The 16,629-nt window shown below is 55.5% G+C and overlaps 7 protein-coding genes across 7 annotated transcripts; 4 read left to right on the top strand and 3 right to left on the bottom strand.

Moving 5' to 3' along the window:
- Positions 1 to 273: 273 nt before the first annotated feature.
- On the top strand, positions 274 to 3,474 carry BAUCODRAFT_386066 (uncharacterized protein). Its single transcript, XM_007675841.1, has 2 exons — positions 274 to 865; positions 1,081 to 3,474. The coding sequence occupies exons 1-2, from the start codon at positions 668 to 670 to the stop codon at positions 3,124 to 3,126; spliced, it is 2,244 nt and encodes a 747-aa protein (XP_007674031.1). The 5' UTR covers positions 274 to 667; the 3' UTR covers positions 3,127 to 3,474.
- BAUCODRAFT_31229 (uncharacterized protein) lies at positions 3,378 to 6,546 on the bottom strand. The gene is made up of 2 exons (XM_007675352.1): positions 4,271 to 6,546; positions 3,378 to 4,210 (listed from the first exon to the last, which is right to left on the bottom strand). Exons 1-2 carry the CDS (start codon positions 6,322 to 6,324, stop codon positions 3,877 to 3,879), a joined length of 2,388 nt encoding a protein of 795 aa, XP_007673542.1. The 5' UTR covers positions 6,325 to 6,546; the 3' UTR covers positions 3,378 to 3,876.
- A 310-nt stretch (positions 6,547 to 6,856) lies between these two features.
- On the bottom strand, positions 6,857 to 8,931 carry BAUCODRAFT_31228 (uncharacterized protein). The gene has a single exon (XM_007675351.1). The coding sequence runs from the start codon at positions 8,894 to 8,896 to the stop codon at positions 6,902 to 6,904; it is 1,995 nt and encodes a 664-aa protein (XP_007673541.1). The 5' UTR covers positions 8,897 to 8,931; the 3' UTR covers positions 6,857 to 6,901.
- Positions 8,932 to 9,132: 201 nt separating this feature from the next.
- BAUCODRAFT_120244 (uncharacterized protein) lies at positions 9,133 to 9,759 on the top strand (the record flags this gene model as incomplete). The annotated part of the gene is made up of 2 exons (XM_007675840.1): positions 9,133 to 9,579; positions 9,634 to 9,759. 2 exons carry the CDS (start codon positions 9,133 to 9,135, stop codon positions 9,757 to 9,759), a joined length of 573 nt encoding a protein of 190 aa, XP_007674030.1.
- Positions 9,760 to 9,943: 184 nt separating this feature from the next.
- Positions 9,944 to 11,199, top strand: BAUCODRAFT_386029 (uncharacterized protein). Its single transcript, XM_007675839.1, has one exon. The coding sequence runs from the start codon at positions 10,189 to 10,191 to the stop codon at positions 10,918 to 10,920; it is 732 nt and encodes a 243-aa protein (XP_007674029.1). The 5' UTR covers positions 9,944 to 10,188; the 3' UTR covers positions 10,921 to 11,199.
- Positions 11,200 to 11,420: 221 nt separating this feature from the next.
- BAUCODRAFT_84891 (uncharacterized protein) lies at positions 11,421 to 12,809 on the bottom strand. Its single transcript, XM_007675609.1, has 2 exons — positions 12,599 to 12,809; positions 11,421 to 12,539 (listed from the first exon to the last, which is right to left on the bottom strand). The coding sequence occupies exons 1-2, from the start codon at positions 12,723 to 12,725 to the stop codon at positions 11,479 to 11,481; spliced, it is 1,188 nt and encodes a 395-aa protein (XP_007673799.1). The 5' UTR covers positions 12,726 to 12,809; the 3' UTR covers positions 11,421 to 11,478.
- Positions 12,810 to 13,000: 191 nt separating this feature from the next.
- BAUCODRAFT_385972 (uncharacterized protein) lies at positions 13,001 to 16,562 on the top strand. The gene is made up of 6 exons (XM_007675838.1): positions 13,001 to 13,247; positions 13,302 to 13,411; positions 13,468 to 13,775; positions 13,825 to 14,929; positions 14,985 to 16,338; positions 16,388 to 16,562. Exons 1-6 carry the CDS (start codon positions 13,210 to 13,212, stop codon positions 16,464 to 16,466), a joined length of 2,994 nt encoding a protein of 997 aa, XP_007674028.1. The 5' UTR covers positions 13,001 to 13,209; the 3' UTR covers positions 16,467 to 16,562.
- The last annotated feature ends 67 nt before the right edge of the window (positions 16,563 to 16,629 follow it).

Here is a 16,629-nt window from a genome sequence, read left to right as displayed (position 1 = left end):
GCGGAGGGTCAAGACTCTTGTCCAAGAAGTGTTCATTGTGAAAGTAGCACACGCCAACCTAGACTCTTTCAGCTATGGCAAAGCGGATGACGGGGAAATGTGATTTCGAATTGCCTTCGCGCTCGAAGGGTGTGCATCCTGGCTAGGCCAATGCATTCGGTGATGTCAATGCGTGATTCGTACAGCATAGATCTCTGCCCTTATTGGACCCATTATGGCAGGATCAGGATTAGGATGGGTGCAGCACTACATGCGGCAGGACGCCTTACGCCTGCAGCCTTCAGCCGGGGCCTTCGGGAGCAGAAGGTTTCCCTTAAGTGGTCGGATCCAGAGCGACGACGATCCGGTACTGCGTGCGTCCAGTTCGGCATCTCGATGACTGTGTATACCGAACCATGTCAGCCTAGTTGGTCTTACTGTGCAACCGACTCTCACCAGAATGTGAGGCTTTGGAACATGTGGCTGGGCCTCGCTAATTTGTGGGCTCGCGGGGTGATCGCGGGCGACGGCGCCAACTCACAGTCCACAACACCGCTCTCGTGACACCAGTCGAAACACTCTGCCAGTACAGCCTACACTACACTACACTACACAACATCTCCCTAAGGAAGCATGCTCACAACACAACACAGTACGTTCGTGGAGCGGCGCTTATCATTCTCAGACAATGGCCTCGGAGGTGATCCAATCATTCCTCGCCGCCTACGAACAAAGTGCGCCCGTTGAAACGGACGATCCCACCAGCATTCCTGCGCAGCCGTTGACATGTTGTTGCGGTAACGAAGCTTGCGCCTATTCCAGGCAGAATCGGGACGCCGTTGAGATATTGGAAAGGGATGTCAGGACGGCAGCTCGACTAGGGCAGGTAAGCCAACCTGGTCCTCGTCCTCGTGTTCCATGTTAAAGGGCAGCGCGTCTCCCTGCTACGCGTTGCTTCACCGTGTTCATGCTCTCATGGACGCTGCAAGCGTATACGTCACGACACCGCAAGCGGACATTCACTCACTATGCGCAACGATGACGGCGACCCTTTCACGCGACTCGCTTGACGGCACGAGCCCGCTAATGTTCTCATTACAGGCACTGTTGTTGCGACATGAGACATACATCGCCGACACGGAACGCGAGCGTAAGATTATGGCTGCGCGCATCGACGATTTGGAGTCGGAGAAGCAAGTGCTTGAGCGGGAGAATGCCAGCGTCATACAAGAAAACCGCAACCTCTTAGACGAGTTGGAGGGTTTGAACAGTGCGGTCAGTGATGCCGACGCGCACGTCATCAGTTTGCAGGCGACGCTGCAGTCTACGCAGCAGGAGATGCAGAGGCTGGAGCGGTTGGCGGCTAGGACGGAAACGCTGGAGCAACAGTTGCAGGCTTTTGAGCAGGAGCAAGCGGACTGGCAGACCACTTTCGAGGAGAAAGAGGAAGGGGAGAAGGCGGCGTTGAGGAGGTGGCAAGAGAGCGAGCGCGCGTTGGCGCTGCTGCAAGAGCAAGTGGAGTTGATTGAGCGCGATGCGAAGGCGGAGAGGGAGAGGCACGTTGAGGTAGTGGGGCGGCTGGAGAAGAGACGGGCGGTGGAGAGGGAATTGGAGAGTGCCACGGGAAGGTTGAAGGGCGCGGCGGCCGCGAAGACCGAGGGTGGGACTAATGTGGTGTCGCACTTTGTTAAGGACATCTTGCAGGACAACGCGAATCTACAGATGGGCATTGTGGAGTTGCGGGAGATGTTGCAGAACAGCAACGATGAGGTGGACAGTCTCCGGAAGCAGATCATGGAGCAGCAACCGACTATGGCCGAGGAGGCACCATCAACTGAGGAGAATGTCCGCACCAAGGACCTAAGGGAAGAGCTGCTGCGTGCAAACTCACAAGAACTCCACGTCCATCACCACTATCACGCGCCGCCATCATCCGCACGCCAAACGCCAACCTTGAAGCGCCCAAAGAAGAAACGCTACGGCGCACTAACACCGGGCCACTTCACACCACCCTCGTCCGGAAGGACCACGCCGCGCTCTTCAATCTCCTACGACACACCGTCTTCAATGGCCACTATACTACAGCAAACAGCAGTCAGTATACCACAGAACGTTTCATTCAGCAAACGCTTCTCCAGCCAGTCAACCTCGACCTACCACTCAGCACTCTCCATCTCTGGGCCTGGCTCGCCCCAGTCAACAAATTACCGCACTTCTTCCATATTTGATCGCGTCTTCAGCGACGCTGGACACGAGTCGTCAAGGCCTACGACACCGGATACGGATGAGCCTGGCTCGCCTCTGATTCTGCCTACTAATGGCAAGGGCGCGGCGGGAAACTTTCACCGGAGTAGCAGCGCTCCTCTGCAGCGTAGACGTGGGACCGGCTCTGGCGCTGGGCAGGCATCGATTGACTCCGTGCTCGGCATCAACGTGGGTGAAGCACTGCAGCCTACCGAGCACACGCACCGCCATAACGTGATTCTGGAAGAAGATGAGGCGAGCTGGGAGAACACAAGCTCGCCGCCCGGTGAGAGCATCTCAAGCACCAGCTCAGCTCTCTCAGACGACCTCGTCGAGCCACTTCACCACCGAAGCTTCCACAAGCAGTCGCTACGTCGCGCAGCGTCGCACGAATCGCTCCTTTCGGTGGCTGGCATGGACATGCCAACGCTGCAGGCGCGACCGTCACAGCTTCTGATCAGTACGGGCGGTACAACCTTCACGCCGCAAGCCACACTCGCTCATGCGACGAGAACAGCGGCCACCTTCGCCAAACCCTCGAGCAGCGGGCACACTCTGCTAAGCGGTATGGCCGCTGACCAGCGAGGACCCAGTAGACCTTCGCTGGGACGATGGGTGTTTGGCCGATGGGGTACCACTCCGATTCCTACCTCAGCTACTGATACTACGAACGTCGCCGCTGTTCCTGCTCCTGCGAAGCCACCGAGCCGTTCGTCTGATACAGAGAGAGCGCCCGCATTCGATCCGCTAGCGACGCCCAAGAAGCCCAAGTCACGACCACGCGGTATCAATCAGTTGGGCCCGATTCCCGGCTTGGGACCTGAGTTGAGGGCGCCGGTGCAGGTTCCGGTGTTACGGACGTTTGATGAGGAGGGGTTGAGGTTGGCGTTGCAGGGGTCGTGAGACGATGAAGTGTACGCTTCGTGTAGGATTTGGATAGTGCGGGTGCATTGATGGATTATGATACCCCATGTAGCGATACGGAATGATGTCTCGGGCACTTGCGGACTCATATGCACATCATCACCATCGTACAGTGGAAGTGCGGACTGACGGCTCGGATACCCCGTCACCTTGCACTGCCGTTATGGGTATGTACCTTTTGAGTACTGTCATGCCGTCGGAGACGGTCCGCTTCCACGACTTCCATAGAAGCAGCTTCATGGCGTGTGCTCAAGCCCATACCTTCCGTACGCCACATCGTGTCACCCTCACTGATCTGCGCTTCCTAACGCCTGCCAAGCTGAAAAACTGGGACTGACAGCAGCGCGCTTGAGCCGCCGAATCGTGCACTGTTAAAGTGTCGAGACTGCTCGCTCGTCAGTGTTTGGCATACATGGATCGTTAGGTGATATCAAGGCCTGTGAGCGGTGGACCCTCGTTGACTGATGAGATAAGGTCACCTCGAACGAGAACATCGCTTTTGACAATGTAAACGTTGGCCCCCAGTAGAGTACATAATGTACATATACCACCGAGCTTGGCCAGCGCGTTTGCCCGGCGAAAGACCAAGTCAATCATCCCGACGGACTACTCTCGTGCCACTTCATTAGAATGGTAGCCATGAGCGTACATTGTGGACGCCAGTACCCGATGGCCTAGACATCCATATCTCGCCCACTTCGAGGTCGTCGTTGATGCTGCACTCATCATTCACCGCCTGCCCAAGTAACTCCGCCCAAAAGCCTCCAAGCCTTCTTCACGCCTCATCTGGCCGAGCGTCCCTGTCCTCTCATCAAGCGTCCTCGCTTCACGCTGCGCAGCGGCAACTTTGCTCTGCAGCGACGATGCGCCAGCATCGATAACCTGCAACTGCGACAGATGACCGTTCAGCACCCGCACGATGTCCGCCAAAGGATCGTCAGCGGCCTTGCCCTTCGTAGCGGTGTTGAGACTCGACGATGACGAGTTGATCTCTTCAATCATATCGGTGAGGCTGTGATGCATCTCCGTCAAGCGGGTGGTGCACGATTCTGCGGCCTTGTATCTATTTCGCACAGTCAGCACTCTTGCCGCACGCGGCAGCGACATTATATGAAGCACGTACGTCCGCTCTCGCTCGCCATCAACACCACCAACGACGCCCATGCCACCATCTCCCAGGCCTGCACTCTCCATCATGCGGTCCACTTCGCCCTCGTACTTGTCCAGTAGAGCCTCAAGCTCCATCTGGCCGTGCTCGACATGTGTCAGCTGTCTCTCAACCTCGCTACAGTCACGCTCGGCTTGGAAGCAGCGGCCATATAGTGTGCTGATCTTGCTCGAGTTCTCCACAAGCACGCGGTCCCAAGATGCCACGCGCTGTGCGAGCTGTTGAAATGTCTTCTGGTGCGTTGCAAGTGAAGTGGACCACATGGTCAGAATTTCATCCATAGTTTTATTGGCCAGGCGTGAGTGCTGCGGTGCGGCTGGGCCGGAGGTGGAGGCCGGTGCTGCCGGGGCGGGCGCGGTAGTGGAGGCACCGCCAAAAAGCCCGCCACCGGTGGCGGTGGTTGCGGCAGGAGCCGGAGCAGAGGTGGCTGTGGCTGATGGTCCGCTAGTGGCTGCGGCAGCTTGTTGTTGTGGCGCAGACGTCGTGTTCGGGTTTGCGAATAAACTTGTTGATGGTGCTGACGCTTGTTGTGGTGCCGACGTTGTGTTGAGGTTGGCAAACAAGCCTATCGATGGCGCAGCGCTCGAGGCCGGTGCGGACGGCGTACTCAGGTTGCCAAACAGGTTGCTTGTGGGGCCAGCGGTCGTGGTCGCGTTAGTGGAACCGCTAGAGGTAGTCGTGCTTGACTGCTGGGTTGGCTTCGCTCCAAACAAGCTGCTGCCGCTTGCCTGTTGCGGTGCAGAGGCTGTGGCGCTACCAAAGAGGTTGCTGGAGGGAGCAGCAGTCGCTGACGGAGTGGGCATGGATCCAAAGAGATTTGAAGGGGGCGCCGATGTCGACGGCGCAGCTGGGGCAGCGCCGCCAAACAGGCCACCTGACGAGGCGGTATTTGGTTGCTGCTGTGGTGCAGCTGGTTTTGCGCCAAATAAGGAAGGAGCGCTTTGAGCTGGTGTTGCTGAGCCGCCGAAGAGGTTGCTCGATGGCGCAGAAGTTGAGGGTGTGGAGCTCGTGTTGACCGCACCAAAGAGACCGCCAGACGAAGCATTCGTAGTAGCTGTGCTCGCTTGCGGCATAGATGAGGGCTTTGCGCCAAACAGACTGCCTGCTGAAGTGCCGCTGGATTGTTGTGGCGCGGACGTTGCGCTTGCTGCGCCGAAGATGTTGCTGGGTGGCGCATTGCTCGGTGTTGCAGTGGCGGGTGTCGAAGTGCTACCGAAGAGCCCGCCGGTCGGCGCCGCAGATGCAGGCTTGGCACCAAATAGACCCGTCGACGCTGTGTTGCCTGACTGTGCTGCGGGCGTGGTACTCGCTCCAAACGGATTTGTATTGTTATTTGACTGAGCTGAAGGAGTAGAGCCAAACAGGCTGCTCGAGGTGTTGCTCGGCTGTGACGCAGGAGTTGCGCCAAAAAGCCCGCTTGGCTGTGTGGTATTGGTAGATGTGGGATTTGAGCCGAACAAGCCACCGGCGGATTTGTTGTTGTTGTTGTTGTTCGTCGCAGAGCCGAACAAGTTACTCGACTGAGTGTTGCTTGAAGGCGTTGTGCTTGAGCCGAATATACCAGTGGTTGGTGTGTTGCTCGCCGGTGGCGCGTTATTTGCTTTCGGGGCGAAAATGCTGGGTGCTGTCGAACCTGTGGTGGAGCCAAACAACGTGGTGGATGGTGCTGAGCTTCCTGTCTGCGCTGAGGATGTGTTTGAGCTCCCGAATAGGCCCGATGACTGTGGTGCCGAGCTCGCCGCGCTTAAACTGGGGAAGTTGAACATGCCCTGTCCCGAGGGTTGGCTCTGCGCCTGCTGATTGCCGCTCTGGTTCGTCATATTCTGGAAGAGATTGGTGGTGGGCGGCTGACCAAAGGGAGTCGTGCTTGGTTGCGAGTTGTTGGGCTGTGTCTTGTTTGCTTGCGGCGTAGTGCTACCACCGAAGCTGAACTTCGGCGGCTCGCCTGACATCTCGGCGTCTTCCTCGTTGACTGTATCGTTCGGTGGCTCGTTGGCGGTGCTCTGCATAGAAGTACGTCAGTCGGCTTCGCTATAGCTTCTGTTTCTTTGGTGTATGTGGTTTGCCATTGTTGAAAGGACGAAGGGGTTTCGCGGGTGACTTTGGGCCGGCGCGGAGGCATGATTGAGGAAACGAGTACTGCTTGCGATAATGTATCGTGAAGATGGACGGAAACATACTTACAGTCTGGTCGTCCTTTTCAATGCTGGAGACGCGGAGCGACAATGATCGATGCTGCTATTGTCGAGAAAGTGGACTTTGCGGTAGTGTACGCGTTCGGAGGACGTGAAGCTCACTTTCACCCGCAAAGTAAGCTATTAAGACGTGGGACAGGCCTCGGACCCTCCCGCCCGTGCTCATGAGCCTCACACTAAACGTTACATCGCACAGACATGCGAGTCGTGTTAGTAAGCCCGACGGAGCACGACGTCTGTGAACTGTAGAAGGCATGGACCAAGCCTGAACACCATTGAGTGCAGTGAACGATGCTTCACAAGTTTGAAAAGGAAGCTCACGAGCCTTCGGGGTCGGTTTGATTGCAGGGTTATGTATGGAAACGATGGGGCCAATGAGTCCCATATCTTATCACTTCCTTGCCTCCTTTATATTGGCTTCCATCTTTCCAACCATCTCCCTCACCTTCGGATCAAAGTGCATCTTCAGTACCTCACCCTCCCAAATTGTAGCTGCGAACGGGTTGCTGCTTTCTACCTCCTCACTCAGCGCATCAAACACCCCGTCCCCTCTCCTCTCCTCCGTACACCACAAACTGGCCACTTTTCCGCAATGTACCTTTGTTATCTGCTGCAGCAACGCTAAGATTGCAGCTGCAGACTTGGCAGGGAGATGGAGGGCCGCAGTCATGAGCTGTTTCGTGTGTGCTGCAAGGCGGACTGGTGGGACGGATTTGGTTGCTGTCGGAGGTAGTAGGACGGATTGCAGAGACCGGAGAAGGAGTACGGTAGTTGTGGCGACGTTGACCTTGGCGCCTTGCGCCAATGGGGTGGCGAGGCCATTGGGGTCCTGCAGATGGGCCGTCTTCGCACTAAGTTCGATGTCCGGGTCCAGACCGATGGGTAGAATCGTGCGATATAGCTGTGTGATGAAGAAGTTCAGGTCTAGATGCAAGCTGCTCGCTGACTTTGCTACATCGAGCTGTCCTTGCAGAAGCGCGAAGGCAGTGATAATGCAAAGCAGTGTTTCTCGCTGAATGTTCCGCCGAGTTGCAGTATTAGCCAGCTCCTCGTTGTCGTCCTCCTCACCGGCTTCGAGCGATATACGAGCTTCCGTGATGAGGTCTCGTAGCACTTCTAGGATATCGCCGAAGAGATCTTGATTGATGAGATGGCTGTACTTCGCCAAGCCTTCCAGCACGGCACCCATCAGATGCTGCACCCTTGCCTTCAGAATGCGAAAGTAGGCCACAAACACCAACTTCAGCGTTTCGGCCTGATTCTTATCACGCTCCTCGTACGACACAACCGCATCGGCCTCCTTCATCTCCTTCTCCACCTGTTTGCGCTCCTTTACTAGCTTCCGCTCACGCTTCGTTCGAAACTCGCGGTCTTTCTTGCTTAGTTTCTTGGGCATCTGAGATGGCTCCTCATCCTTATCGACACCAGTCGTGGAAGCCTTGTGTATAAATTCCGATAACAACCGTAAGTGCAAGAACACATTTAGCACGCTTTCGTGGATGTGATAGTCCTTTCCCTTCATCATTTTAGTAAGCTGGCTGACCACCTCAAGTGATGCATGACCCTCTTCATCTTCCTGAAAAAGCTGTTCCAGAGCAGACAGACATCTGGGTGCCTCAGGTGCGAGTGTTCGCGAGCCGAGCTTCTGCACAATAACAGCAATCAGATCATTCCGGCAGTTGAAATGCGGTAAGCTCGTCAACAGCGTCGCTACACAGTTGATTGCCACACCGGATAAATGCTGGTTCCCGCACAGTTTCGATAGGACATGTACGTAGTCCTTGTAGCCCGCTAGTAGCGTCTGCTCAAACGTCCGTAACTGCTTGACGTCCTTTGAGACCTTTGCCTGCAAATCATCCTTACTCAACGGTCTTATGCGGTACCCAGGTACAATGTCCTTGAACACAGCAAGCTGCGTACCCATCGCTAACTTCGTGATTGTAACATTTTCGCTCTCCCCGATCTGTGCCAGTTGGCGTAGCTGCGCAATATTTTCTTCCGGACTTTCACTGATATGGCCTGCTATTCGCGCGAGATCCTCCTTCGCCAGCCGGATCTGCTCTTTGAGCGGTAATGCAGGCTTCTCGGAGATAGCAGGATGTTGTAGGTCTGCCACGCCGCTATCCTCATCGTCTCCGCTGGCTAACATGCTGTCCTCGTCATCTTGTGGACTCGCGTTACGAGCATGAGACTCATTCAGTCGCTCATGCTCTTCCCAGCCCTTCTCTGTCCGGACGAGCAGCTTGTCATTCTTACTCTTCTCCTTCTTCTGCCGCCGTTGTTGGTACTCCTGCTCTAAGTCCCATTTTGCGAAGCCCGGCACAGGACCATTACCCTCTTTGGACGGACTGAGTCGCCGCCGCTTACTGGCTGGTTCGACAGCCATGGCAGCTCGGCTATCCAAATGAAGGATTGCGCGGAAAAGTAGAGGGTTGGCAGCAGAAACGAAACTTTGGCCGCAGATCTCGAAATCTTGGCACGCTTTTTGCGGGGCAATTTTTCTGTGCCTTCTCGTTTCAGTCTCACTACCGTCACTAAATTCGAGCAAAGACGAGCATTTCTACCGGACTACGTTAGTGAGGAGTCAGCAACCGCAGTGGTCGAGCACATAAAGTAGCAACGATGCGTCCTCTCACCGACACGGAGACGAAAACATTATTCGAGAAGCTGGCCAACTATACCGGCCGCTCACTCAACAATCTACTTACAGACACTCTTCCAAATCCAAGTTCCAAGCAACCCGATCGCTACGTCTTCCGCATCCAGAACTCGCGCGTATACTACGTCCGGGAGGCTCTGGCCAACCTCGCCACCAGCGTTGCTCGGGACAACCTACTCTCGCTCGGCACATGTCTTGGCAAATTCACCAAGACCGGCAAGTTCAGACTGCACATCACTGCACTCGATGTGATCGCCCCGCATGCGAGGTACAAGGTGTGGGTGAAGCCTAATGGCGAGATGCCCTTTCTGTACGGCGGTCACGTTGTCAAGGCGCACGTGGGGCGGTGGAGCGAGGATTGTCCCGAGCATCAGGGTGTGATTGTGATGAGTATGAACGACACGCCGCTGGTATGTCGTCTGAACCGTTAGATGTCCAACAGTTGTATATGCTGATATTTGCAGGGTTTTGGGGTCACAGCCCGCTCAACAGCAGAAGCACGTAGACTGGATCCGACAGGTATTGTGACGTTTAGGCAGGCTGATGCCGGCGAGTACCTGCGTGAAGAAGACACCCTCTTCACCACCTGAGACGCAGACTGGGCGTCTGCTACTTCTTCTGAACAGGGACTTTGGCGACCGCACAAGTCCGTCATCTCCGATTGGGGCGCGCGAATATAGCTTAGTTGCTCGTGTTGAGCAAGCCACAAGGCACGAGAGCATGGCGAAGGCCGCATACTGACGTGTCCGGATTCTGCCAATCGCCAGAGGATGCCAGCATGCTGTACTGCTGCACATGGCAAGCGCAGCAATGACGGTCCGCTATTCCGGTTAAAGCGATGCATCTTTTAGCCGCATGCCGACACCCGTCATACCATGTCAGGGACAAGTACCGGTCACCCACCAGATACCCCGCCACAATCGCCGAAATACAGCTATCGACCACACATATACTGGACGCATTTTCGCCGCCCTTCTTAGAGCTTTCTTCTATTTGCTATCCACGCTTTGCCATCCATCATGCCCGTCTGGTGTCTCACTGGCGCCAACAGAGGCTTAGGCCTGGAGTTCGTCCGGCAGCTCTCGCAATCACACGACAACATCTTGCTAGCCTGTGTGCGATCAACCTCTTCCGACTTGACAGATCTGAACAAGGTGTATGAGCCTAACAAAGCGAACACCCACGTCCTGACTTGTGACACCGGCGACCTTTCTTCGATCAAGAATTTCGCCACAGAAGCGAAGAAAGTGCTCAATGGCAAGAAGATCGACTACCTTCTCAACAACGCTGGCATAAACAGTAAACCTGAACAGACCAGCCTTACCATTGGCCCAGAAGACCTTGATGAGCAGATCCGCGTCAACGTGCTCGGCCCGGCCAAGACTGTTGAGTATCTCATGGATGAATCGCTTCTTGCCCCAAACGCAAGGATCATGAACATGACCTCTGGGTTGGGCTCGGTGACCCGCTCATTACAGATTACGCCTCGCAAGTGCGCCACGTACAGCATCTCCAAGGCCGGCGTCAACTCATTGACCGCACAGCAAAGTGGCGACTTGAGAGAGAAATTGGGCAAGGAGTGTGTCGTGATATGTATGGATCCAGGTTGGGTGAAGACGAGAATGGGTGGCGAAGGCGCGATCCTGGAGCCGGAAGAGAGTATCGGTGGCATGCTAAAATGCATCAACGGCTTGAAGACGGAGGACAATGGAAAGTTCTATACCTACACCGGCGAGGAGGTGCCGTGGTAGACCTAGTATTAGATACATTTTCAACGTGCCTGGCGCAAGTCTTTGATTAGCTGTAACCCTCGAGCAGAACAGTGAAAAGCAGAGCGCTTCGAGACCATACCTCTTCGCATAGCATCTCCGCCTTGGAAACGTTACGCTTCCTAAACCTCGCAGACAGATGCTTCGTTCCATGCCTACTTAATTTGCCTGGAGCGTGCCGTTGGGGCCTACGGAGAGCTCACGAGAGCACCGTGCATCGCTGATATCACCTTCGCCTTCTGCCGAGAATGCCCTGTTTCGACGTCGACCAGGCTGTTGGCCCAATTGCGAACGCCGTTGCCTAGGTGAGGGTAAAAACGTCGCAACGGTTTCCGAATGTTGGCGACAGAGCTATGCTGTCGTAAAGGCGACTAGTGGCTGACGACCAGAACTTTCAGTATCTGGCTAATGGCGCCAGCAAAGCTGCCTTATGCCAGCAAGTCCACGGTTTGATCCAAGCCTATCATTGGAAGGGTGGGGACGACCTAAATGAGTCGCGGAGAAAGAGTGCGAAGCGGGTCATGAAGGTGGAAAGTCCTGCTAATCCAATTTTAACGGCTCTATCCTCTCCCTGGTAAAGCGCACCATGGGTCGCAGGCCGCTTAGGCGCTCTTCTTGATCGTTGCACAGGAACAGCTTAACCACAGGCCAAGCATGGATCCAGCCCTTCTCCTCAAGCACTTCGACCTGAGCGCCGGTTTCCCTCAGCAACTTCACCATCTCCTTAGCAACAGGTGCGAAGACTTCTTCTGCGCCATAAACGAAGAACCAGCCGAGTGTTGGGCTCGCCCTCCGCCACCGCGCCACGTCCTTACAATGGCCTGGTGACACCAAGGGATCCTCTGGCGACGCTTTGGTACCAATATATTGGCTGCCGTAAAGCTGCAGACTGTCCTCGTCCAGGTAGTCGGACGGAGTGTTCTTATTCTTCGAGCTGATGATGGCGGCCCAAGGGCTGATTGGGATTGCGATACCAGGCAGCTTGTTCCGCATCCCCGCGAAGTCGGACAAGCAAAGCAGCAGGCTCAGTATCAAGGTAGCTCCGGCTGAATCACCACTAACGCATACTCTCTTCGGGTCATCGCTAGCCATGTACAAGCAATACTTGTAGCCTGCAAGCGTCTGTTGCACCTGCGTCGGATACGTCTTCTCTGGCACCAGAGTGTACTCCAAAGCGAACAGTGCTGGGTTGCTGTAACCGGCCTCTTTCAATAAAGTGACCCAAGCGAGTAGGAACTCCATGTAGAAGTACGACGAGCCCATACTGAAGCCGCCGCCATGGCAATAGTACACTACCACATCAGGTCGACGAGTTTCATCGTCTATTATGTAAATGCCTTGGAAATTGTTACGCTTGACCTCACGCCAGTAGATGGGACACTTCCAGATCCCGTGGCGAAGCATTCGGAAGCGCATGAACGGTAGGGCCACATTCTTGGAAAAGAACACCTTGCCGATTATGGCTGGTATGTTCGCGAACGCATATCGGACGCATCGGATGACGACATCCTGAAACAGAGTTGCGTGTTGTACAAAGGGTGATTGCTGGTCCTTCTGTGTGAAATAGCGTTCCTTCACAAGCTGAAACGGCAACACAAAGACTTACAGCGCGTCAGCTTCGGACTACGCCACGCCATTAGTGTTACTCAGATACACATACGAAGGTGCGGCAATGCCTTGGAAGCGCATATTGCGGTGTCAAGTACGCCAACATGGAGTAGGAGTTGCGGCGCGAGCAGTATTAGGAATACAAAGCAGTCCACCCAAGCGATCTGATCAAGGATCATGGTAGCGACAGAAAGGAACGTAAGATCGACAATGCTGGTAAAAAACAGATGTAGACAGTCGGAAGATATGGATGGAAGTACAACCGACTTCTCCACTGCCCAGCAATGACTGGACGATCTTTAGTAGAAACAGATCAGATTGATGATGAGGTTCAACGACCGCCTTGATGCGGCGAAGGCACCTTAAGGCAAAGCGATGCGCTAGTGACGCACGTGACGTTGGTATCTCGGCAAAGCTTCCGCGCTTTCGAGCAAACCGACAATCTTTCGCGAGACTGAGTAAGGCACGCGACACTCAACCACTACCACCTTCAAATCCTCCGTCAGACCATATCGCATCCTCGCAGAGCTTTATTCTCCCAAATCCTCTCAGTACTTTGATACGCGGCCCGAACGACATCATCCTCCTCCCACCAACTCTGTGTTATGGGCGGAGACCACCTATAGCAAGGGCGTCTCAGGCATCCGCAACGCACCCTTCGACATGGCGCTACTCGATGCTACCGCAATTGAGGTGGCGAGGTAAGGTCCGGCATGGGTGTGTTTTCCGCACCTATACTAAAAGGACTCTTCCAGGTCGCTCACGATCGAGTCGATCCCGCCAAAGCTACGCTGCGGTGTCTGCAACAAGCTTGCAATAGATGCCGTAAAGCTGCCGTGCTGCGACACATCACTGTGTTTGACCTGTAAGTCAAATTTGTCACGATGTTAGCCTCACGCGCCTGCTAATCCTCCAAATCAGGCTCCCGCGACTTGGGCGAGACGTGTCCGATCTGCACCCATTCTCCAATAACACCCGATGACTGCACGCCAGTGAAGAATCTACGTACGACTATCAACGCGTACATCAAGACCGAGCAGAAGAAGCGGAGCAAGCTTGCTGGCGTGCCTTCTACACCAGCCGTGAATGAAGCGGCAGTTCCCGCCCTGGCTCCGGCGGCGGACCTCATTTCACAGGAAACTGCCGCTACCGAGGATGCTGTCAAGGAGCAAACACCGCTTGTAGAGCCTACTAACAGCGCTCAGAGCGATGATGCTGTTGTGGAGGAGGTGAGACTCCTTCTGGATTCCGCACTTCCGTGATGCTAACTGATGACAGACCGGTGGTCAACTCGAAGCCACCAATGGCAATGACGCGCAAGACGATAATGACGAAGCAGAGGACTACGAGGACGAGGATGACATGGTGAAGATTATAACACACAAGGAGGAGACTGACAATGCGGCACAACCACCCAAGTACGAGCACCAGAACAACGAGGCAGCCGCCACCGAAGAGCAGCAACAAGGATACGACGGTGTGGACCAAGCTGGTGCGGATCAACATCAAGGATACGGAGACTTCGCTCAGCATAATCAGCAAAACGGCTTCGGTAATGGAGGGGCCATGGACTTCAGCAATATGAGTGCGGGATTCAACCCGATGATGGCGGGCATGAATATGAGTGGATTCGGCGGCATGGGTATGCCGAACATGATGGGTAAGTCTCCTTCCAATTTTCTTCCACGCCGCTCTCGGCGTTCCGTATCTCATCGCGACGGGCTAAGGCGTCGACGGGTAGGCATGCCGGGCATGATGGATCCTTCGATGATGTTCGGTGCTGGTGGGTTCGGTGGTATGGGCGACATGAGCATGATGGGCATGAACATGGGTGGGCCGATGGGCATGGCCGGCTTTGGTGGAATGATGAATGGTGGCGGATTTGGTGGGCCTGGCAACTTCAACGGACCGCATGGTTATAATAACCAAAACTTCGGACCTCACATCAACCAACAGCAGTTTCGTAATGATCGTGGTTTCGGTGGCCGCCCATACGGTCGCGGCTATAACCGCGGCCGTGGCTACAACCAGTATAATCGCGGGCGCGGTGGGTATGGGTACCAGAACTTCAATCAACAGAACAACAACTTCGGTCGCAACCAAGGATACGCGAACCAAGCGCCACAGCAATATGCCGAAGAAGAATCGGCTGAGCCTCCAAGACCGTCTGGCCGCCGCCCTTCGCCCAGCTATGCGCCGATGAACGGCGCCGGACCAAGCGACAGACAGACATCACGTGATGCCCAAACTCACGACCCAGAGACCGTTGATGACACTAACCCCGCAGAATCTGCTAACATCGCAGCTATCAATGACGACTCAAAGGATGCCGTGGCAAGTATTGAGGAGCATGCCGCCGGCGAAATTGTAGATCAGGGAGATGGTAAGTACAACCGGAGCTTCTCCTCTTTACGAGGCATAGCTGAACCTATCACCAGATCCGGCAAACCAGGACGAAGTGGACTTGCAAAACATCAATCAAACTAGTGCTATCAACGAAGACCAGGAAGGCCAAGCCACTGCGCAAGGTGCCGATACGACTGCATTCGATGCCCAAGACGCCTTGGATCAAGAGCCACAACCGTACAATGATGTGCAAGCACATAATCTTGCACCACGCGGCCGCGGTGGCTTCCGTGGCGGTAGAGGTAACTTCGTGTCAGGCCGCGGCGCCTATGGCCCAAATGGCATGCAAAGTGATGCCACCGACCTTACACCAACGCCAGCACCACCGATCAACGCACCGTCTGGTCCCAAGGCAATGCGCGAGGGCAAGCCTAATACCGGGTGGTACAGCCGTATCCAGCCGACTCCACCCGTCCAGCCTCGCGCACCACCACCAGCCACTCCGACACCGCGCCCGGACGACAGTCGGTCAGTGGTAACTGATCGCGAAGGACGTGACCACGATCGCGATCACGATGATGGTGCGAGGTCGGACTCCCGTCATCGCTCTCGGAAGCGTCATCACCGTGACGAAGAGGATGGCTACGAGAGTGAAGAATCCCGTCGCTACCGCAAGGAGAAGGAGCGAAAACACCGCGATAGGAAGGACAGGTCTAGCAAATACGACGAAGAAGACGACGACCGTTCAAGTCGCAAGAACCGCTCACGCGAAGAATCTCGAGATGCGGATCATGATCGTCGTGGGTCACGCTCGCACCGTGAGCGCAGCAAGGAGAGGCGCAAGCACCGTCGCCGTTCCCGCTCACCAGATCGCGAGAGCAACGTCGACGGCGAGGAGAAGTCTAGGCGCAAAAGCAAGTCGGATCGCAAATACGACGATGACTATAGCCGTGGCAAAGACCGCAGCAAGCGCCATCGTGACGACAAGTATGAAGACGACGATCGCTCGCACCGCCATCGCCGCACTTCCCGCGACGATGGCAAGGAGCGTGATCGTGCCGGCGAGCGTGAGGTAGTGAAGCCAGCCATCGAGCCAGAATCTGACGATGTCGGCTTCAGAATTAAGGGCAGCAAGTCCGCCGCCATCAACCCGGGTGGTATGGGTCCACCACTGCGCCGTCCGTCGGACCGCCATGAGCGCCGCTCCAGCATGGCCGAGTCCGCACCTCAGACTCCATCCACCCCGACTAGCACGAACGTCTACGACGAGGAGCGCAAGCGCCGTCAAGCCGATCGCGTTGCGAAAGAGCAGCAGCGTCGTCAGTCTACTACTCTTGGCAAGCGAATGTCGAGGGACGAAGAGGAGGTGGAGGGGCAGGCGCCTACGGAGCCGAAGACGGATACGGGGAGGAAAAAGAGTAAGAAGGAGAGGCGTGTGAGCGTGCGGTATGAGGATGAGCTGGAGATGGGTGGAGGGGGTGGGCGTTGGAGGTAGGGACATAGGAATGGAGCAGGAGATAGCAGGTGTGACTGCCATGGAAACACATGGATCTTTGCGTGAACTGATTGTTTAAGCTGATGGAGGAGAAGAGGGAAAGGGCCCGATGCTGGCTCGAGGAGCCTTTCCAATGCAGTGCAGCCATCGGGAGCTCACGCCGGCGGAGAGGAAGGGCAGGGCGCGCGCTCTTAGAGCGCCTCAAACGCAATGCAGCAATCGAGCAATGGTGAGCTCAAACC

This window comes from Baudoinia panamericana, assembly GCF_000338955.1.
Source record: "Baudoinia panamericana UAMH 10762 unplaced genomic scaffold BAUCOscaffold_3, whole genome shotgun sequence".
NCBI classification, from domain to species: Eukaryota; Fungi; Ascomycota; class Dothideomycetes; order Mycosphaerellales; family Teratosphaeriaceae; genus Baudoinia; species Baudoinia panamericana.
This window is presented reverse-complemented; position numbering and strand designations above follow the sequence as displayed.